This window comes from Plectropomus leopardus, chromosome 14 (assembly GCF_008729295.1).
Source record: "Plectropomus leopardus isolate mb chromosome 14, YSFRI_Pleo_2.0, whole genome shotgun sequence".
NCBI classification, from domain to species: Eukaryota; Metazoa; Chordata; class Actinopteri; order Perciformes; family Serranidae; genus Plectropomus; species Plectropomus leopardus.
The window spans coordinates 29,004,404-29,028,219 of record NC_056476.1 but is presented as its reverse complement, the minus strand read 5'-3'; the positions used below and the strand labels follow the sequence as shown (position 1 = coordinate 29,028,219).

The 23,816-nt window shown below is 40.2% G+C and overlaps 1 protein-coding gene across 2 annotated transcripts; it reads right to left on the bottom strand.

Moving 5' to 3' along the window:
* Positions 1 to 10,986: 10,986 nt before the first annotated feature.
* On the bottom strand, positions 10,987 to 13,801 carry LOC121953476 (retinol dehydrogenase 14-like). 2 transcript variants are annotated; one of them, XM_042500608.1, is made up of 2 exons: positions 13,519 to 13,801; positions 10,987 to 12,008 (listed from the first exon to the last, which is right to left on the bottom strand). In XM_042500608.1, the coding sequence occupies exons 1-2, from the start codon at positions 13,759 to 13,761 to the stop codon at positions 11,391 to 11,393; spliced, it is 861 nt and encodes a 286-aa protein (XP_042356542.1). In that variant the 5' UTR covers positions 13,762 to 13,801; the 3' UTR covers positions 10,987 to 11,390. The 2 variants fall into 2 exon arrangements, with proteins under 2 accessions (XP_042356542.1, XP_042356543.1); XM_042500609.1 differs by having other exon boundaries at positions 13,549 to 13,801.
* Between the last annotated feature and the right edge of the window lie 10,015 nt (positions 13,802 to 23,816).

Sequence of the window (23,816 nt, the reverse complement as noted above, 5' to 3'; positions counted from 1 at the left end):
TGACCCTTTAATTGGTTAATTCTGCTTAAGGTGTTGTAACAGAGGAAACATGCAACAGGCTTGATCTCACAGGCTGACTCAGAGAAAAGAGGACAGTTATCTGAGGCGATAGCATAAACAATAGCTAAAAAGTGTGTTTATATTAGTGAGAACACGGGGAGAATATATGTGAGGGAACATGTGTGCATGTTTGACAGAAAGAGGAGGGAAAGGGAAAGACAGTCCCACGGTGGGACCATGAGGAGCAGGCCCACTCTTTCTTCTCCTGACTGTTTGGACGGGTTAAAGCAAACAAATCCCTCTGGCCAAGCGGTAGGCTGAAGACAAGCGCTCCCTGGGCCCTGTGTAACTCTCCTGCTACTTTACACTAAACTCTTCCAGATGATTGATGGGCTCGCTCCTTTCAGAGACTCGCCGCTGCTCACCTTTCATTCACCAGAGCGCAGGCTGATGGGGATCTCCGCTCGGTGCACTGTGATCCATCATTAACCAGCGCGGTCCGCGGGACAAATAACTGATTCGGTCTGAAATTAGCTGCAGCTGAGACTAAGTAAACGTCTCTTCCCCGCAGCAGTTTTATAAAGTGTTCAAGTTTCATCTGAAGGCAATATGGAACTGTTGGGCTTGGAATAAGTTGACGTCCTGCTTCTGATGTCTGCTGTCTTAATTTGGGATGAGGGTTTTTTAGGGTTGCATCAGTATAAAGTCATGGAAAAAACAACATGGTGATTATTATAGCCAAGCAGTGGGGCTGATAGTATAAAGTCTCCACTTCACTTCAATGTCTGCACACTCAGGGTTGTAGCGATACTGAGGTCCTTTGTAATTAAGAGTTTACATCCTGTTGGAGTATGTAAGTATGTAACCTAAATCTCTGTAACCGAACAATGATTTCAGCTAAGTGTGATTATAATGCTAGGATAGGGAACAAGTTTCATGTGACATGAGCCCTTAAGGATCTGTCCAAGAAAGGTTAAAATTGTTATGCAGTTGCAAAAATTATGAAGTGAGAATGTTGAAACTACCGTTAGAGGAATTGAAATGCTACTGTATAGGTCATTTAGGAGTGTCATGTTAAGGTCATCCGTAAACAGAGACAAAAATGAGGAAATATTTTTGTATATGAGACAAAAAAAAGAGAGTGTGGGTGTTTGGTCTCTGTGACTGAGTTCAACAGGTCATGCAGAAAAGGAAAAAACAACTCCTAAAAAGGGACTGTCCTCGAAGTTGACCAATCCAGAGAAAAAGCCACGCTGAATGGGGAGCCAGATGACGAGGGGAACCAACCTGAAGATGATTCTACCTTCATTCACATTTCCTCATTGTAAATAGTATGAAATACTGGATCAGGGAAAGACAGGCTGTCAGAATGCAGGCTGACTCGCTGATGTTATCGGCTAGGGAGATGCATTTCTGATCCAGTGCTCTGTAACTGCTCATTGCTTGCTTGAAAAAGATTCACTAAAAGGTTTGAACTCAAAATTCTAAATTTTGTGTGGACATTCAGTTATTTACTGTTTATTGAGTTGCTATTAAGAATTCTGAACATTGCGCTCACCCTGGGAGGGTGAGAGTTTTTCTACTTGCAGCCACCAAGAGAAAAACTCCTTCAATCCTATAGGTAAAGACATACATATGGTGGGTTTTCTCAGCGTGTTCTCACTCTTAACTCGTCAAATATTGCTCTGTCAGAGCTTTCAGCATACCATCGGGACACAAAAAAGCCACCCTTCGCATCCAACCACAACATGGCTGGACGGGTCGCGTGCACATGAAATGCGAAATGGCAGCTTTCGTGCAGATTTCTCTTCCTGTGTGGATGTGTGTGTGTGTGTGTCTTTTGTTTTCTTCACCTTTTTCTTCACTGACCTGACCCCGAGCTCAGATAACCTGGATATGGCAGCAAGGCCTGAAATTTATCTGGACCATTTCTCCCCCACTGACCTTCATCAACTCTATACTTTAGTTTCTGCAACTAAGCCATCAACATGCCTGCTAGACCCGATCCCAACTAAGCTCCTGAAGGAAGTTTTGCCTTTATTAGACAACTTTTTATTAGATATAATCAACGCGTCTTTATTAACAGGCTATGTACCCCAGTCTTTTAAAGTAGCTGTCATTAAACCTCTTCTAAAGAAGCCCACTCTCGATCCTGAGGTTTTAGCTAACTATAGACCGATATCTAATCTCCCCTTTATTTCTAAAATCCTTGAGAGAGTGGTTGCTCATCAGCTCTGTGACTTTCTCCAAGACAACAGTCTATTCGAGGACTTTCAGTCAGGCTTCAGAGTTCATCATGGTACAGAGACGGCACCAGTAAAAATTAATAACGACTTATTTATCGCTTCTGACACAGGTCTGGTCTCTGTTTTAATCCTTTTAGATCTCAGTGCTGCATTTGACACCATTGACCATCAAATCTTACTGCACAGACTTGAAACCTCAATTGGCCTTAAAGGAACGTCACTAGCCTGGTTTAAGTCATACTTATCAGATCGTTCCCAATTTGTTCACATCAATGATCAACCCTCCGCACATACAAAGGTCTGCTTTGGAGTGCCACAGGGTTTGGTGCTTGGACCAATCCTTTTCACTTTATATATGCTCCCTCTAGGCAACATAATTAGAAAACATTCCTTAAATTTCCATTGTTATGCTGATGATACGCAATTATATCTATCTATGAAACCAGATGAAGCTGATCAGCTATCTAGACTTCAAACATGTCTTAAGGATGTCAAAGCCTGGATGAGCCGTGATTTCCTGATGTTGAATTCAGACAAAACTGAAGTTATTGTTCTTGGCCCAAAACACCTCAGAAGCTCCTTTTCCAACAATGTAATTTCTCTAGATGGCATTACCTTGGCCTCTAGCACAACTGTAAGGAACCTCAGAGTTTTATTTGACCAGGATTTATCCTTTGCCTCCCATATAAAACAAACTTCAAGGACGGCTTTCTTTCACTTGCGTAACATCGCAAAAATTAGACATATCCTGTCCCAAACAGATGCTGAAAAATTAGTACATGCATTTGTCACCTCTAGGCTGCATTACTGTAATTCCCTATTATTTGGTTGCCCCAACAAATCTCTTAGGTCTCTCCAACTGGTGCAGAACGCTGCTGTTCATGTTTTAACGGGAAGCAAGAAAAGGGATCATATTTCTCCTGTTTTAGCTTCTTTGCACTGGCTCCCTGTGAAATCCAGGATTGAATTTAAAATCCTCCTCCTTACTTACAAAGCTCTAAATGGTCAGGCTCCATCCTATCTGTCACAGCTCATAGTTCCTTACCAACCCTCAAGATCACTGCGCTCTGAAAATGCAGGGTTACTTGTGGTTCCCAAAATTTCCAAAAGTAGGTTAGGAACCAGAGCATTCAGGTACCATGCTCCTCTCCTATGGAACCATCTTCCATTTTCGGTCAGGGAGGCAGACACCGTTTCAACTTTTAAGGGTAGACTTAAGACTTTCCTCTTTGATAAAGCTTATAATTAGGGCTGGCTCAGGCTGCCTGGACCAGCCCATAGTTAGGCTGACATAGGTTTAACCTGCCGGGGGACTTCCCCGATACGCTGAGCTCCTTTCCTTCCCTCAATGCCGCCATCGGAAAATCATGCATGTCTGTTAACTGCATTGCCATTTGCAAGCTTAGCTTAGCTCTGTGATAGCCATGTGGTACTCTCACTACCTGGGGCTCGCGATTACAGAGCCTGGGTCTGTTGAATTGCACTACGCTAATCCTGTTGCCTCTCGGGAGCGTTCCTGCTCCCTTGTTTCCTAGTTTTCCTGGATCCTGGCCGTAACCTTGACTGTGCCTGACCGTGTTGATAGCTGTGCTGATGCTGTGATCCTGCCTTTGGTTGTGCTCGTGCTGTGGCTGTACTGATACTGTGCCCCTCGCTCGCCCTGAATGTGGTCTGGTCCTGGTTGCGCTGATGCTGTGATCTTGCCTTTGGACACCTCCCTTTCAACATATGCATGAGACTGTTATCATCTCCCTTGACATCATCATACAGTGCAATTACTAATTTCACACCTACCATTATTGTAATATGACATGCATCTGTTTCTATTATTGCTGTGCCTCTCTTCCCCTCTTTCCCCCTCTCTCTTTCTCTTTCCTTTTTTGCCATGATTGTATTTCATTTGCTATTACGACATCTATTGCTTGTCTGTCCGTCCTGGAAGAGGGATCCTTCATCATTCTCTACCGCTCTTCCTGAGGTCCCCCCCCGTTACAGGGGTTCTTTTTGGGGAGTTTTTCCTTGGGTGATGTGAGGGTCGGTCTAAGGGCAGAGGGATGTCGCACACTGTAGAGCCCTCTGAGGCAAACCATGTTTTGTGATAATGGGCTCTATAAAACTGACTTGACTTGACTTGACCTTACCATTTGCCTCTTTTGCTTAAACTTAACCATGCATGACTTTTTTGCCTTATTCCAACCATCTTGAAAGTTTGCACTGTTGTATAAACATTAGGATCATTTTGCTTCATCCCACCAAATGTGCATTTGTTGACTTCACCGTAACAGCATCCCGGAGCATAAATAGCAGACACAGAAGGATATCTAAAATGTGATAAGTAGATGCGGAAGGTCACAGGTAGAGCAGCATCACAAAAATCTAATCAGTTCACTGTTGAGTTAAAGTGAATGTGAAAATTTAAATAATCCTCAAGGGTTTTTTTGAGATACAGAGGGTCACAATGACCTTTATCTTTGACCTGTGACCACCAAAATCTAAAATGTTCACCACTGATTCCAAGTGGATGTTTGTGCCAAATTTGAAGAATGTCCCACCTACCTTGCAGCCAGCCACCAGGGTGTAATGGAGATGTTCTAGCTTCACTTTTGGGAAGATCCTGTGTCTATATATACAGTCTTTGGTGCAGATGAATGGTGTTTGCCTCCCCTCTGTGCTGCCAGAACCCAGAGATCCTCTGCCATCTGTGCCTTATAACGTTTTATGGATGACATGATATGCCACCTGGACTTTTGCTGGTGGATGGGCAGGGAGTTCTAAGCACTGGTGGCACGAGTGGAAGACTAACAATATTCATCTGCAAGCACTGTGATGACACAGGGAAATCATATCTCTTTGTGCGAATCCAAACGTACTTTATCACTCACTAATTACTTTGCATCAGTTCTCAGCTTTTCACTTGTTACACAATAAAACAGCTTACAATAATTTATGATAGACTTGGGAGAAAGTTGAAAAGTTCAGTGTGGTGGTCTAAGGGCACAGCAGCACATAACACATTTGGATGTACAGAGACTCGGGCCAAATTAAATACTCGGGCTGTTTTCCTTCAGCCTGCCGTAGGCTTGGTGCTGCCCCAGCCGGTGCGAGGAAAGAAGATTAAAGACGCAGATAAAGAATTGGCACTTTGTTCCTGGTGAAAGTAGAAGATATCATGTCATGTTAGTGACCTGTTTGTGCTTCAGATCATTCAATGAAAAACTCCTGAGAATATGAAGAATAGGTTTGGATTTTTTTCTTGTTTGTCTTGTCATATTTAAATTGAGAGTTATTGGTTGTTGTAACAATTCCTTCATTCTGGCCATTCAGTGATCCATACGGTGTAAGAGATGTAGTATTTCTATATTACTTTTTTATTAAAATAGACTTTAAGTGCACCTAACCTTTAAGACCATATAGAAACAAAGACAAAGAAAAAAACTTTGGTAATACTAACCTGGTGATGATCCAATATAAAGGTGGTGGTTGAAAATGATGATAGAGTTTCTTCTCCATCACAGTCATTGTGGATGTATTATTGTTAACTGTTAATGACAGAAACAACATCCAGCTGCCAGCAGCCTGTCATTTACTTTCAGCACCAGTGCAGTGATGATTACCAGAGCTAAACTTTTAATTTAACGCTTGTTTTAACATTTGTTTACTATTCGATATTAATATTGGTGTACAACACTGCATATTTTAACAACTTTTCAGTCAAGTTAACAACCTGCCAAGGTTTCCAACCCGCTGTTATTCCCACATTGTCAAATAACAATGCCTTTTCATGCTCTACAGCATCTGATATTGAAGCAAAAGGCACCCTATAGAGGCTCTATGTGCTCAAACACATTGTAACATGTGGTTAATGTTCTGAAACAGTCACAGTGAGGCTAGGCAACAAAACTACTTGGTTAGGTTTAGAAAATAAATGATGCTTTGTGTTATAATAAGTAGGTTTGTTATGTAGAGTAACAATGTTAATTAACAGTTAATTATTTTTCGCTTCACATGGGACACAAACTGCTTTCTACTGGGTGAAAGTCCTGTGTTTGTTTGACCCATCTATCTCATATGCCCCCTGCCTCCCTACATGGACTTTCTTAAACTTTACTACATCGGTTGCTCTGATTGTCAAATATTGCTGCTGTTGGTTCTACACTAGTGGGCTGAAAGGCGCGGGGGGGGCGGGGGGCATATGAGGGGGGGGGGTGGGGTGGGTGTGGGGTGTTTTGGGGGGGGGTGGGGGGGGGGGGGGGGGGGGGGGCTTCGCTATCAGACACCAAGGGGTGTGACAAAGCATCAGTATTTGACTACCTGGTTATGAGACTTTAAGACTGCAAGACTTTAATTAAACAATTGTGTAATTTCTTGTTTGATTACCTCCCCTGCTATAAGCTTAGCCATCAAGATCTGTGCAGACATTCATTGATTTATTGGCCCTCCTACATTTAAGCCACAGCCCAACACAACAGTGGTAAGACTAAAATATGATAAAACTGATTAGGAGTGACCATTTGCCAGAAAGACATTGTCATTAGATGTTGATAAGACAACCAATCACTGATTTAAAGGACCGTTCCAGAGTTTTATATTGTATAAAGCAATTTAATAAAAAATACAGGCTGTATATATGATGCGGATAATGCCTAAAACAAGCCCATTCTTATTCGGAGGTCAACATCAAAAGCCAGCTTTATAGGATGCCGAATGGTGTCAGGTGAGAAAGCAGCCAGACAGACAGGTGTTATTAAGTGCTAATGGCAGTTTTCCCCACCCGTATCATACGTATACAGGTGGCATAAATTGAGAATGCAGGAACCTGTTGTGTCTGCACGATACAGCACTGGACGGCATCAGGTTTAAACACTGCCGGTAATATTAGTATAAGTATAGTATAAGGAGCTCAAGGGCGCTTATAGGTGGGCAGGAGGGGCGGTGTATGAGTCAGGAGTCTAGGAGTCAAAGAGTTCCTTTTATCATCTAATGTAATGGGGTTTTTTTTCCACACCTAACCATGTGCCTCCTTCCCCTCAAACTAAACCATTCGTGCCAGCATATATGTTTTGTTGATGTCCCAGTGTCGGCTGCCATGTGCATTTTATTGACTAAACATAACTGTGTGCAACTTCGTCTCACCACGTGCTTATGTTGACATCATGGTAGCGGCATCCCAGAACGTAAAGAGCAGACACAGGATACCTAGAGTGTTATATGCAGACGTGGAAGTCCACTGCAAAGTGGCACTATGTGACGAGTTGGGACGAGAGCGTGATTCTTAAAAATCTGCTTTGTGTCTTTAATTGATTTAATTTTGACAAAAAGAAAGATATTAAAGTGACTTTAAAAAATGACCTTTCGTAAGCTTAAAGTTAAATGTGTAGTTGTTTTTCATTGAGTACTGGGGTGTAATGGCTAAATATAGCATAGGAAAACACATTTAAACAAGTAACACTTCAAACTATGGTATGCTTTATAAATTCAGCACTAACATATCCCTGAAGAATTTGTGATGTTTTCTGAGAATAGGGTAAAATATGTGCGTGCATTAGAGCTGGACCTGCTTAAAATTGGCATTGACACATATAAAAGTTTTAAAAGTCTCAATATATGACATATTGTCTATTTTAGTCATCCAAATTCAGAGAGACTGTTGATATTCTGACTCCTTTCCCGCCGAGACTACATTTGAAGTATGCTCAGTATTGATGTCACGCTATGCAACCGCAGCTCTAACATCTTAATCACAACTTTGTGCAACTGCAGTGCTGTGGCTGTATCCGGGGCATATCTGGGGGTTTTAGCATAAAACTATTAACCCTGACATCTTGATATCTAAAACCTTCTCACACATTCTTTCAAGATTTTCATGACCCTGTCTAATTGTGTTGCTACAGAATGTTGTAGTTTGGTTGCACCATCGTGTTTGATCAGCTGTTATGTAAGGCCGGACTGGCTTGTATCATTGGAGAGCTACAGGCTGGCTTCATGTGCTGGCTCTCTGGGTGGATATTGTGAATGCTGCGCAAAGTAACTTTTCTCCATAACTGCTAAAATAATGCTGTATGTTCACATCACAAAAACAGGCGAGGTCAGCATTACCACAAAACTTCAATGATAAGACTAAAAATGAATTTTAAATGCCTAAAACTCACAATAGAATGCCCCAGGGAAGACATAAACAAACACACAGTTTGGCAGAAATAAATTGGTAGAGTAGTTCATTTTGCTAGAGCACAGAAATTTAAATCTTGAAAAGCTGCCCACTGTCGGGGCCAGATGCCCCCCAGCGTAAGACAAGCTTTTTAGAGTTAACTTCAAGCTTATTGTATTATTTTATTTCAGGATGTCATACTCCAGCAAACTCGCTAAAACTGGCTAATTGTAACTAGCTAGCAATGCTATTGATTGCCAGCTAGTTAGCTACTACTGCAAGCAAGCCGTTGAATATATATATATATATATATATATATATATATATATATATATATATATATATATATATATATATATATAATATATATGAAGTCACACGTGACCATACCATATAAAATACATTCTAAGTAAATTATATTTTGAACCAGAATGCTGCTAATTGTTTTCATCCTGTTTTTAAGGGGGGCGTCTTGCCAAGGGACTAAATTTACATTTTTACATTAAAGCAGAATTTTTTTTTTCCTGTCAAAATATACTGAATGATTCTCCCCGCACAGATCACTATTTTCAAGTGACAAAATTTTTTTTATCAGTTTACTCTAAAATAGTTAAGGTGAAATAAAACTTGAGAATGCAGTAATTCAGAATAAATGTCACACTTCACAAGAGTATAGCCTTTAACTACATGTGTTGAGAGTAGACTTAGTGCCAACCATTGGTTAACCCTTTGAAACCTGGAGCGACATTACTTGTCTTGTGTTGCTTTCAGACACCTTTCACAAGTATTTAAACCTGTGAACCCTGAGCAAACTGCTGCGCCATTTTTTTAAACATTGGTTAAAGGCAACAAGCCCCTTGGTGGGAAATTTTCTACAAATTGCAAGAAATTAGTAGATTAGAAAATGATTTCTCAAAAGCCCGAGGAAAAAAGGGGGAAAAAGCAAGGGGAAAACCCTATGTATAAATATCATAATTACAAATTATAAAACGTTACGTTACTTTTTTTCCAATTTCATCAGGTAATTTTCTTTTACTTTTTACTAATTTCTTGTTAATTTGGGAGGTATTTTTTCCTTTCATTGCTCATTGCCTTCTTCACATCATTTCAAAGAAATCAAGCCAATTTCACTTCGGTTTCAAAGGGTTAACATCGCGAGAGAAGTAGCATAACCTCACTCATCTCGCAATTGTGTTTTATCGACATTGGTGTCGCTGTTTTAAAGCAAAATAACCCAGCTAGCATTAAAGCTCAGTATGTCCAGATGTTAAAGGTCAAAGGTTAACAGTGTCAATTATAAACTAGGAACAGTGGTACATTTTGTGCTTATTCTAACATGAGTTGATCATGCTGGAGAGCCTAGCACAGTCAATCCGACAGAAGCCGAGGAATAGACAGATTTAATGCACTTTTAATGGAACCATTATGTGTTGGCCCTTGAAGCATAAGCAGGCAGAGAGGGGCCCTCACATTTATATTAGCATTGCAGTGGGCCTATCAATACGACTGTGCCATTTACAGACATTAAACTCTGTAATTGCACTAATTGGCGTTATTTGTAAAATAAATAGAACGGAGCTGCCATTAAACCGCCTCAGGAGCAGCTTGTGTGGGGTGAATCTGATAAAGTGGCTGCCTCTGTGTTTAGACCTTGTTTTCCAGCTCTCAATAAATGATCCAGAAAATGTCCTAATGAAGAATACAGGTGGGAAAGTCATTATGTATGCGGGGGGGGTCTCACTACCACTTGATGCAGGGAGAAGTGCTCTATCTATGGGTGACCTGGAGAGAAAACATTCCCGGCTAATGACTGCTCTCAGAGCAGTCAGCATGGCTGACTGAAGCCCAAGTAACCCCTGAAGAAAATGGATTTTCAACCCCCCATCCCCTCCACCCCTCTCCGGAGCCTGTGTGTAAATGAGGCAGTCTGTAAATGAGGCAAGTCGCTGAGCATTATTCTATTACAGTATATATTGTGCACCTGATTATGAAGTGATATGAGATTACGCAGCTGATGAAGGAGACGTCAAAGAGAAGAAACGAGAGAAAATCATTTGTTGTCCATTTTTTAAAATTTCTCCATCAGTTAAAAATCAGACTGAAATATTCTAATAATTTTATTGAACTGGTTATCTGAAGGCTTTATATTGGGTAGAAATACTTTTGGAACCAGGAGCTCCTCACACCTTAAGGTGCTACATGGACGATTCTGCAGAATTTTATTAACTGTCTTGTATGCCAATTACAGCGCAGCATGTTGTACAGTTCATCTGTTGAAAAGTGCTCTACAAATACAGTCTGATTGATTGATGTATACATTAAAGCGCAACATGTTGTACAGTTCATCTGTATGAAAACTGCTATACAAATAAAGTCTGATTGACAGATGAAAATAAAGACCTTCCGCGGCATCCTCCATTGCCTATAATAGCCAAATGTAAGATTTCTGCACATTTCAACTACCATATGTTTTTCACCTCTGCTTTACTGTGTTCATTTTTTTAATTTCTAATTTATCTTTTTTTTTATTGATGCTGTTTTGGTTTGTTTAGTATGATTTCAGTAGGCCTTTCCATTTTATAGTATACCATATTTGCTGACAAAAGCATTTTATTTATATGTAATATCTGTTGTAATTGAAAACCCAAATAAAGACACTGTTAAAAAAAATATGCATGTTAAAATAAAACTTCTGGGGTGCCCGGTGGCTCCCTTGATTGGGCGGGCGCCACATGTGCAAAGAGCTGTGTCTTTATCACGGCAGACACGGGTTTGATTCCACTTTCGACACTTAGTGCATGTTGTCCACTCTTTGTCCCCCTGAAATAATCTTAAAAATAGTAAAATACAATAAAACAAAATAAAATTCTGTGACACTAGTGTGCTTTGGAATTAATGACAGACTTTTATAGAGCAAGGCACTGATTATTTAGAATATTTCAGGATTTCAGTCGAGTTCACTTGTGTCTTTAGGATGCATGAATTCATCTTGGATCTCACGTGGTTATGCCCACCATGACCTCGCTGATGTCCCACAGTTTACTGGCCACCTCCAGGTCTGTGGCTTTGTCCAGCAGAACCTGAGGCTGACAATCTGCGAAGCACTCGCCCTGCACGCCATCCACATCCAGGCTGCACGCCAGATACACTGAGGTCTGAGCTCCTTCCTCGGGGCTCTTGAACAAACCCCGGGAGAGCAGGTCAAACACGGGCTTCACTAACCCTGGGATGTGAACATGCCTGCCCAGGTTGGTCCTCACGATGCCCGGAGTCAGAGCATTCACCGTCACGCCGCTGCCCTCCAGGCGCTGCGCCAGCTCGCAGGTGAACAGCAGGTTGGCTAGTTTGCTGCGGCTGTAGGCGAAGGCCTTGTCGTAGCTCTGCTCGCTGTTTAAGTCCTCAAAGTTGATGTGACCGCGCTTGTAGAGTTTGGAGGAGACCACCACGATGCGGCTGGGAGCTGACTGTTTGAGGAGGTCCAGCAGCAGGTGGGTGAGCAGGAAGTGGCCCAGGTGGTTGACCCCGAACTGCATCTCAAAGCCGTCCTCCGTCTTGGTGTAAGGACACTGATAGATCCCAGCGTTGTTGATGAGCACATCGAGCCGAGATTCCTCCTGTTCAGCAGCACAGAGGAACAGTCTGCTTCAGACTTTGAGAACATAGACCAGCTGGTCTCAGGACTATATGTGCTACAGAGTAAGCATACATCATGTTTTAACCCTGTGAAACCTGGAGGAACATCACCTTTCCTGTGCTGCTTTCAGACGCCTTTCACATGTATTTCACAATTTAAATTGCTAGCAATTTCTTTTAAAAAACATGGGGAAAAGGGGAATAAGCAACTTGGTATGTAATATTCCACAAATTGCACGAAATTAGAAGATTTAGCACAATAATTTTTAAAAAGGCTAGGGAAAAAATAGGAAAAAAGGTAGGGAACAAAATATATTTATAATTATTAATATTACATATTTAAAATTATGTGACCCAATAATTTTAAAACACTTTTTTAATGTCTTGTGTGCGTTGCTTTTTTATTTAACTGTTTTTTTGTTTTTGTTTTTTTTTACTTTAGGTAATTTTCTTTTTTACAATTTCTTATTCTTTTGATGCTCATTGCTTCTTTCTGTGTTTTTGAAAGAAATCAACATAATCTGCTGAGGTTTCAAAGGATTAATAATAGCAGTCAGCCCACAAAATATTTAAATGTCCCATTTTATGCTAAATATCAGGTGGTTTTGTGGTTTTAATAAATGCTTTGAAATGTAACCATTTGAAAGCTGAAGCGACATTACTTTTCGTGTGCTGCTTTCAGACCCTTTAAAATAACATTCAAACATTTGACTCCTGAGCAAATTTTCTTTCAATTTCTTTCAAAAACATGGGGAAAAGGGTGCTCATTGCCTTCTTTCCATGTTTTTGAAAGAAATGAAGACGATTTCCTCAGGTTTCAAAAGGTTAAGATTACGCAACTGAGAATTACTTTATTTGCCATTGTTGTCATATCATTGAAATATCAAAATAACCAAACAGCAGTAAATCAGTAAATTAGCATTAGATTTGATGGAGACACTGCAAACTTTAGTAACAGACAAGCTATCTATTTACAGTGTCAAGTAATGTTACAATTACTTATAAGCTATGAGAACCTCATTTAAAAAATCTGCATTTACTGAGTTGTCAATGAATACATGTTGATAGCAAAATAGCACGTGTTTAAAATGTACTTGCGTAAATCGTTGTGTTATGGTCTTTGATTCGGCATTAATTTAATCCCGTGAGTGGAACCTATCTGACCAAAATATATTTAAAAATATTTACCTAGCCTTTCACTCTCCGTCATATCGTCAGCTAATGCTGACTTGATGAAAATACTAAAATAGCAGGCTTATTAGGTTGTAAAATACTTAAATTTTGTGGAATAAATGTATGCCGAATGAAGGAGTGTTATTTTTCCTAACGGAAAATATGCCATTGTTTGGGGTCAATTGTAGATTCTGGGGATAAAAGAGGAGATTTATAAAATTGTACACATTTTTAATGAGGTTTGGCGTGACGTCAGGTAAGGGGAGTATTTACACTGTCTGGGAGGCAAACGTCGCTTTGTAACAGTCATCCAACTACCTTTATTATGTCTCGACAGAAAGTGCGCACAGATGTGAGGGAGGCCAGGTCCAGCTGTTTTAGGACCAGCAGAGAGCCGTCTGCCCCGGTCTGCTGTCGGATCTCCCGGGCCGCCTCCTCCGCCCTGCTCAGGTCCCGGCAGGCCATGATCACGCGGCCCTGGAGCTTCACTATGCCGGCTGCCGTGGCTTTCCCGATCCCGCTGTTCGCTCCGGTTACTATTACCGTCTTTCCGTTCATCATTTTGTGTAATTGCGAGCTGCTGGTCAGGTTTCCATTATCAGCTGACTGATTTCAAAACATAAACACTACCCATGATTCACAGCGGGTCACAGTTACGTTCGATGAAGCTCGTAAAAATGGCCTCTCAAATGTAGTGGCTGTGGTTTGACAGTCCTTTGTGCTGACAGTGTATAACGAACACGATGTGAAAGACATGCAGGCCTGTTAGCTCTGTTTCATTATTTTTTCTACTTCTTTCTGTTAAAAATGTAAACTTATTCTGTTATCAGTCATTAGCCTACGATGGTTGATTAGGGCCATGTTAAAGAAAGAAAAAATGTAGATTTCAAGAATAAAGTCGTAATATTAGAAGAAAAAAGTTGTAATATTATGGGGAAAAAGGTATAATATTACATGAATGAAGTTGTAGTTTTACGAGAAAAAAGTTGTAATATAATGAGAATAAATTCTTAATATTACAATAATAAATTTGGAATTTTACAAGAAAAAAAGTTGTGATTTTACAAGAAAAATGACAATTTCATGAGAATAAAATTGTAAATTAAGAAAATAAAGTTGTAATTTTATGGGAAAAGTCATAATTTAACGAGAATAAAATCGTATTTTTACAAGAAGGGGGACGTAGAGATAAACATTTTGCCAGCAAACTGTAAAACAGCAGGTTACAGGTTACCTGATGACCTATGTGTGGCACGACACTGGGAAGAGTGGTTGCTGCCTGTGCACCCTCCTTGGCAACCACAACTTTTTCTTATAAAAATTTTTCTTGTACAATTCTGACTTTATTCACATAATATTACGAGTTTATTTACATTAAATTGCAATTTTCCTTTCTCCTTAAACCATGATTTTATTCTTGTTAAACTATGACTTTTTTTGTTCATATTACAACTTTATTCTTCAAGTCTCAAAAAAAAAATCCTCAATGTGGTCCAAAAACTCTGTCTTAGCCTACATAATTCTTTCAAACCTTAGGAAATGATCAGCCTAACAAAATAAGCATTACTGTTTTTTATAATCACATGAAAACTCAACTCTGTGGAATAAAATTCTGGTGGATCATTTAAAGATTTGGCCTAAAAGTGGTAGCATTTGAATACAGCCTACTGTGTCTAAAAACACCAGAAATAGTTTCTAATTGTAATTGCAAACGTCTCAAACAAAAGAGGACATGAGGTCAGTGTCTGAATGGTGGGCTAATTACTGGTTGTGTATACACTTGGTATTAAAATGTGTCTTCAGTGATCTGTGGACACCCGTAAGTGCAGGTGTGAATGCACCCAAAGCATCCTCAATGCATCCTGAGATTCGATAGCTCAGGCTGGATTTTTCCAATTATTCCCATGAAAACCTGGTGATGTGACCTCCAATGTGTGAAATTCCTCCTTCTGTTTTTTGTTTAGGGTCCAGAATTTGCCTCATGTAAGTTGAAGGAGAAACACACAGTAAACTGAAACCCAAAAAAAACAAGAAAACAGTCACAGTCGCATGACGCCTACTTCCGCCTATGAAGAATGATAAAATATACTACAGCATAGAGCAACTGTTGCTTCAATTAAGGGAAATGCTGACAGAAAATGTCATTAATATGGGCAATGTTAAGGCTGTTATATCACGTTATTTCTGACGAGACAGCTGCACATTCCGCAGCTCTTAAACTTTAAATTTAAACATTATTATAAAGAACGATATTTATGTTTAACACTGTCCCATTATGAAGCAGAGGTATAAATCACTTCAGTTTGTGGACAAATCTAAGTAAAAAGAATTTTACGGATTGAATGATAAATGACTGATCTATCAGCTGTAATATAACAGCTGTGTAAAAACAGACTTTGGCAAATCAGATCCAAGCATATCCAAGCATAACTAGGAAGTGGTAACGGTATGGTATGATTTGAGGGAATTTTATCACATTTAATGTGAAATTAACTTCATCCTGATTAAAAATATAACATGACCCATTAATGTATAGTGTGATCTGTGGTTTTATAGAAGCTTCTTTTAGATATCCTGTGGACAAACAGACCAGAAAACACCACAGATACATTCAGGAGTTCAGTGAGAGTCACAACTGAATAAGGTAAACACTATGCTGTCTCAGATTTTCTGCATCTCTGATTAACTGTAGGCTCCTGTGGGAAAAAAGCAAAAAAAAAAAAAAAAAGCTTCACAATGCATATAGCGATATTGTAACTGCACAGATTACTTAGGAGGCGTTTATATAACATTGAGACTCAACAAGTTGTATAAAGTAAATTATTAATTTTTTCAGTTCATATATGCTGACACTGAACACAGAGACCCCATCTTTAGACTCAGCATAATTTGCTAAACCCCCCTCTGGAATACAGAAGGGGGAAAACACAGTAAACTGAAATCCAAAAACCAAAAAAACACAAGGTGTGTTCCAAATCGCATTTTTCATTTTAATTTTAGTCCACATCTAGACAAAAATGGTCCTGTTAAAAATGAAAAATGGCTCAGTGGATGGAGCAGCACCCCATATAACAGAGGTTGTTTGTCTCTCGCCACAGCGTCCAAGGGTTCAATTCCGGCCCTGGCCCTTTTCTGCATGCTGCCCCTTCTCTCTCTCCCCCTATATATATCATGGGGATTAAACAAGAGATCAAACCACAGAGCACAAAATACAATCCCTCAAATCATGCCAAATTCATAAAGCAGAATCCCTTAAAATGCGCACAAACTGCACACATTTTGACAAGTCTGTATTCAGTTTTTTTATTGGTAAACATACTTTGTTTTATAGACAGGTCTAATAATTATTTTGCAACCTATTCTGAATCTGCAATAGCATAATAAATGATGGGTCTGCTGTCCAGGTACCCTGTAATCACAGATCTCCTCTGATCCTAGAACGCATGAGCCCACTTTGGTCCCTGAAAGAACTACATCACTGTGTTTGTAGGAGATGTGCATACATCTGGCAACAATTAGGATTTGAACAATGTTTGAACAATGTGCAGAATGTAAATGTCTGTTTATGATCAGTTCAAAGATTATCCCCTATCATGGCCTCTAGTCTGTACACACATTCTTGGGGTGAAAAATGGCAGTTATTTTCCACAAAGTTGCACTGATCAGTTGTGTGATGAAATGATAAAAATGGGGGCGTCCTTAGTGGATAAAGCAGGCGCCCCATTAATGAAGGCTGCAGTGGCCGTGGGCTAGAATCCAGCTCACAGCCCTTTGCTGCATGTCATCCCCTCTCTCCCCCCTGTCAAGAAATGATAAAAAAAAAAATGAAATGATGAGTGGTGGTGATGTTGGTCCAGTGACCCATCCGTCTGTCTGCCTGTCTGTCCAACAATCTTAGGTACATCTGAGTGACATCGCAACACAAAATGTAGTCCTCATAGTCCACAGAGAATGATTCTAATCATTGTGGTGACATGCTGACCTTTCTAACATCCACTGACAGGTCAGACTTTTGTCTCCATAAAGTGTTTGGAAATCTGAATTTACAAGAAGTTTACACAGTAGATTTATCATTAATCGGAAATTCCCTCAACATGCCATTGTCTAATAAACAGAGCAACATTTGAGTTTATTGAAATGACATTTATTGTTTTTGGAGGGGAGTTATGTGCTGGAACTATTTCTTTATAAACAGTTTATCAATCCACCCAGCAGGCCTGCTTCTGTGCAGGGTCTTTTGACTTTAGAGCAGGCTGCAGATGTGGTCAATGAGCGGATTTTGCTCTTCCCCAAAACGACAGATTGTTTAACTTGAGCACAAACAGAAATGCAAAAACAACAGAAAAGTTGCTTTTTGTCAATCAGGTGTTGGTGGGTTTATTTGAAAACTTTGGGGAGAGACACACCTGCTGTTTCCCTGTGTTTCCAGACTTTACACTAAGCTAGGCTAACCATATCCTGTGTACAACTCTGTCGTAACACACAGACCTGAGATTGAATTCAAGTTCTTTATCATCATAGCTATGACAATGGTGGTGCATGTAGATGCAGCAGCCAGTAGCTTCTCTAAACCTTGCTACTTTTTGCTATTCTTTTTATTTTATTAACTCAATGGCCCCTTCTAATGAAGCAAGATATAGAAGCACTTATCATCATCTCCACCAATGTCATACGTCTAGCGGCCAGTCAGACCAGAGGGAAGTAATTAATTCAAAAGCACCAGACGAAGAGAGGGAGGAGAGTTGGCATCAGGGCAAGGCTGACCCAACTTGAGCAGAGAGCTGTTCCTCTACCAAGCCTTCTTCTGGTTAATGTCCGGTCACAGGAGAATAAAATGGATGAGATGTGATTGAGGCTCGCTCAGCAATGGGAGATCAGAGATTGCTCTGAACACATCTTCACAGAGACTTGGTTAACCCCTAACATCTCGGATCAAGCTGTTGCACTGGATGCGTGGACCATGTTCAGAGCTGACAGGAAACAAGACTCTGACGCAAATTCAAAAAATGCTCTGCAGGAACTGTATGATGCCGCCAGCAGCAACAGGATGGAATTTTCATAGCAGCTGGTGATTTTAATCAGCTCATCCTTCAACTCCAAAGATGTAGCAGGATCAAGAACAAACTGTAATTTCATTTTTTAAACTTTGTTTAAAAAAGTGACTAATAAATCTACCTTCTTCTTCCCTTGACTCTTACCTTTTCATCGCTAAACCCTCATCCTCTCATCTCTCACTATTCATCCCTTCATCCCTCAGCCCACATCCATTCATCCCTTCATCTCTTGGCCCTTATCCTTTCACTTCTCATCCCTCATCCCCTCATCCTACAACTCCCATCCTTTCGTCCCTTGAATCTTTATCCATACATTCCTCAAACCTCACCCTTTTATCCCTCAACCCTCATCCCTCATTCCTTTTTCTTTGGGGCTCTGAATGTGCAGGTCCTGTCCTGGTTGCCTTATTGTTGCCTCTTGTGTTCAGGGTTAGCTGTAATAATGTGTAATACATTATTACGTGATCTTTGAAGTTGCACTGCAGCTCCGTACAGTATCAGAGTGTCTCCACCTTCAACATGCTACTGAAAAACCTCATCATCTCTTCTCTGGACTCTCACATTTCCTAAATAAATCAGTTAAAGCCTTTAGAGGCCCCGCTGGCCCTTAGCCAAAAGAAACAACAAGAGTGAAACTCCTCCACTTCCAGTGCTGGTACTGAGGCTGGGACTGTTGTGGTTGCTTTCACAGTTGGGGCTCTACCAGCAGCAATGATGTGGTAATAACATCTGTAACATCTGGAAAACATCGGCGTTAAAGCAGAGCTTGTAACAGACAAATAATCCGGAGTCCAGCTCGCCGCTCTGAGAGCAAAACTGCTCTGCTCCGCAGCTTCCCATCACCGGTAGCTGCTGCGCAGACGCCTACCGAGACAAATAAAAGCTGCTATACTCTTACACAAACTATCACCAGAATATCAACACATTTATGGCTGCACAGTGAAAAGTAAAGGAAACAGAGCAAAAAAGCAAACCAGCTCCTTAAAGGAGCAGTCCATGTAGCCAATGTCACATGGATGACATTGGCTGGGTTTACATTACAGATTTGCGCAAAAAATTTCTCGCAATGTTACGCGATAACATTCCAAGAAGCAGGGTGATGGATGTTCAAAACATTGGTAGGTTTATTTCTATTGCAGCCACTCACTTAAGCCAATATCGCCATAATTTCTTTGTCTCGTATAAGAGTTAAGACAGTCTCGGTCTCTTCCTCTGTCCACACATAGCCATGTTTTATAGAATGTCATGTGACTTTGTTTTACTTTTTCTTCTTCTCTGGGTTTAGTGGCGGTTGGTATCCATAAAATCACACTACTGCCACAGGGTGCTGCACATCATATTAGCTATAAAAGCGAAAAAAGTGTTTCCATTGCAGTTTTGTGAAATATGGGTTTTTCCAATGACCTGAAATACCACCTCATGCAAGCGTAGAAACTTTTTTGTGATAAAGAGGAGTTTAAAAAAAAAAGAAAAACTGACATGTTTCTTTTAGGTGTGTTTTGTATTCGCAATTTCATTTTGCACAATTTGAGTAAGAGAAACCGATGTAGTCAGATGTAGGGTGCAGTTAGCCATGTGCTGAGCACAAAGAGTGGAAATTGGAGGACATTTGTGAATAAAATTACACCTACCAGCACTACCAGCCTTGAGTGACATGAGTGTGAAGACTTGGAATTATTCATGCCAGTGATTTAGTAACTTTTTTGTGTTGTGTGGTGCATCATGGTGGTGTCAGCCTGTTACTGAAGGTGCTCCTGTGTGTGAGAACGGGAGAGAACAGGAATCATTGTTCATTATGCTCAACAGTTTAACCGGAACCCCCTCCAGCAAAGACTCCAAGCAGGCCTTCCTAATGATCCTGTTTATTCTCTATAGGTCCACAGTCCTCACCCTGCTCCTCCAGCAAACCACAGAAGATGGCACTAGTTACAAAGACTGAATTTCTGCTTGAAATATAGGGATTTTGTCTGTTCAGGTGCTTTTTGGAAGTGCTTGGCTTGACAGAAGTTTTTGGGTGTGCTCAAATGGATGGCAGCCTACATACAACAGGGATTTTTCATAGTCTTTCTATTAGGATATTTTCAATAGCTTTAGAATCGTAATCCTCACCCATATCTTAATTGTTGTGTAAAATATATTGCAAGGCAAGGATGACTCTGGACACCTCCGTGAAACAAATCAATCATCCCCATGTTCTATGATTTTGCATCAGCTATTGAGCCTTTTGGCAGCTGCAGACCAAAATTAACTGTGCATGTGTTGTACCCCAATGATATGATACAAAACTTCTCCTTTCAACGTTCTTGGCACACATGAGGAGCCTGCCTGGGCAAGCTTGTGGTTTAAGAACTGCTCAGTGAAATGCCAGCCTGGTCACACTCCAAACTCGGCGAATACGTCCGCTCTGTCAGTGCTTTCAGCGTACGAGTGTGACGCCAAAAGCCACCTTCCACATCCAACCAAGATGAGGCTGGACAGCCTCAGTAGATGTGGAAGGTCACTGACAGAGCAGCACCATGTGACGGGTTGGGATGAGAATGTGTTGTTTCTAGAAAGTGTTTGAGGAGGCAATGAATCAAAGATGATACACAGAGGGAAACAGAATATTGAGCTCACGCCATCAAGATGGTCTTACCAGGCTAACCAGTTCATCAAGAATGTTCGCCTTTTTTTGGTTTCTTTATTCACTCTGGAGGCAAGCAAGAAAAACAAAGTTTTCGTCATGAGTTCAGCATAACACAATGTGAATAACTGATATACAAATGATCATTTTGTGTGCAAAGTATTCCTTTAGTTAAGGGTTGAATTCGATTTCATGTTGAGTTCTATTTAATCGTTTTGGCCCAACTCTTTGGGTAACCAACATTTGCAAATGATAATGTCAGGCCACAAGTAAACATTTATCGATTCCAAAAGATTCCAAATCAAAAAGATTAAGCACTACCACATCCGACTAAAGTGTTTCTTGGTGATAAGCTAAGGTGTTATTTCCTAAAATCAGAGATGGCACTCTAAATAAACTGTCCGACTGTCAGAGCATGGAGCCCACAGTCCTGAGAGATTTAACTCCACACTGATGAAGCCGTTTATCATAAAGCCATCTATGTTATATGTTAACTGAAACCATGTCCCATGAACTGGATCTACCTCAGCATGCTATCAGCTTTCTGTACATCAGCACATTAGAAACCTGATCACACATGTTCTGCAAGATTTCCCGTGTTGCTCTCCAAACACAGCAACAGCAGAGTCCACACATTCCCACGTTCAGGCCCCGTGTTTTCTCACATGAGGAGAAAAAAAATAACAAAACAATTAAAGAACTATCTATCATCCAGCTAATAAAAAACAGCTTTAACTGACATAATGTATGGCCTAGATGACAGCTGCAGTCCCACTGTGTCACTGGTCCAGGCCAAGACTTGGCTTTGATAAATGGAGGCTGCACTCGTTGTGGAGGTGAAGAAATAGGGATTGGTGCACCTCGACTGCGGAGATCAACACTTGGAGCTGAGCACTCCCAGGACACATGTCCATCCGCGCACAGCCCCGACCACTGTGACCCAGCGAGCCCTGTGGGTGACAGCCTCAGGCCCCGTCTACATGTCGCATGATGTTTGAACGAGAGACAGTGCTCACCTTCGCCCTCAGCCTGCAGTGAAAGTGTTCAGCAGCCTCAGCTGGAATATCTCAATGTTTCATGCAACCCTTTGAAACCTGGATCAACATCAATTTTCTTGTGCTGATTTCAGATACCTTTTACATGTGTTTATGTAATTGGACAAGGCATGTCCTGCAAATTGCAAGAAACAAGTATTTTTAGAAAATTATTTTAGAAAAACCTAGGAAAAATGTCCATTCAACATTTTTTAAAATAATTATCATTATTATATTCTATACTCAAATGCATAGTTATAATTTTTAAGCGCTATTTTAGGTCAATTCATCGGCCTTAAACTTTCCTTTTTTAGTGCTAAATTTCAGGTAGTTTTCTTGGCTTTTTAAAAAAAAACCTTTATTCTTGTTGTGTTAATTCAAGTAATTATCTTGGCTATGAAGAAAACAAACTTCACTCCTTTTTGTGCTAATAATCAGGTAATCTTTTTGGATTTTTTTTATAAAGCTACATTTCTTTGTGTCAATTTCAGGTAATTTCTTGGCTTAGAAACTTTTTGTGCACTCATTTTCCCTTAATTTTCTTGGCTTTTTTAAACTTTACTCTTTTTTTAGCTCATTTTCAAGTAATTTTCTTGTACTTTATTTAAGTATTTATTTAATTTTTTTGCTTTTGGGGTTTCTTAAGTTGCTCATTGCATTCTTTACATGTTTTTTTTTTTTTTTTAATAAATCAAGCTTGGCTTGGCTCAGTTTTCAAAGGGTTGATCACCTTTATCTGTCTGTGATCTGGTGATCTTTGAGCTTTTCACTGATTTTCTGTGACAAAGTTGTTTTTTGTGTACTTGTACATTTTAAATATTCTGCAATTTTACTGAGTACCTATTAAAGAAAGGAGCCAAATCAGCAGCTGCAGCAAAGAAGAAGCTGCTAGTAAGTCTGTGGTTGCAGCAGGGCAGAGCTCCAGAGAGGAGACACTGTGCACTCAGCTGATATTTTGTAACAGATACATTTGAATGTTCCCTGGCCGAGTGTCAGGGTGTGTGTGGGGTGCGGTCGCCCTCGAGTGAACAGTGCAAAAAATGCACAATGCATTCTTTTCTCGATCAATTGATTAGTTGGTCTATAAAATGTAAAAAAAGGTGAAAAATGCTGTTCCCAAAGCCCAAGATGAGGTCCTCAAATGTCGTTTTGTCCAAAACTCAAATATATTAAGTTTACTCTCACAGAGGAGTGAAGAAACCAGAAAATATTGCAGGCTGTTCTCATGAACTGTTGATATATTTTTCTGCAAAAAGTAATGCGCCCAAATTGGTACATATCCCATACATTACAAAATATTTCAGTCAGGCAACAGTTTTTCAGTTTTCATACCGGGGATGTGATCAGATAGTCTATAAAGCATAATAATGTTATAAACACTTATAGCAGATGTCCCAGTTTGGACATTTGTGTCCTATTACATGCAGTCTGGTCCCTAGAAGATAGAAAATGTAGCAACACCCCAAGTCCCCAAGCCTTACAAGGTGGTAATCAAACTGTGGTCACAAATGTAACACGTGTTAAGTGAGCCGCTGGACACACCCATGCTTTGGTGTTCCTTGCCAGAACTAGCATGTACGACACGTGAAAACAATGCAAACTTATTGAGTGCAGATACAAGCAGACAGCTGTGTGGATTTTGGCTCCACAACATACAAACACATCTTTATATTTGGAAACTGCCAGAAGATCTTAATTTTTACATAGTTTATGCAAAAAACTACACTGACCACACGACGTCATGATGACATTGATGTATGTTGCAACTCAGACAGTAATGTGCAGTCCTTCACTCCCTACAATGCAAATACCTCTCCATAAACAAGTTCAGTACCTGAAAGCCCAAGAACTGCATATGTTGAAGTATTTTTTATTTCCTTCCTAAGAGCCACAAAGCCCCAGAAA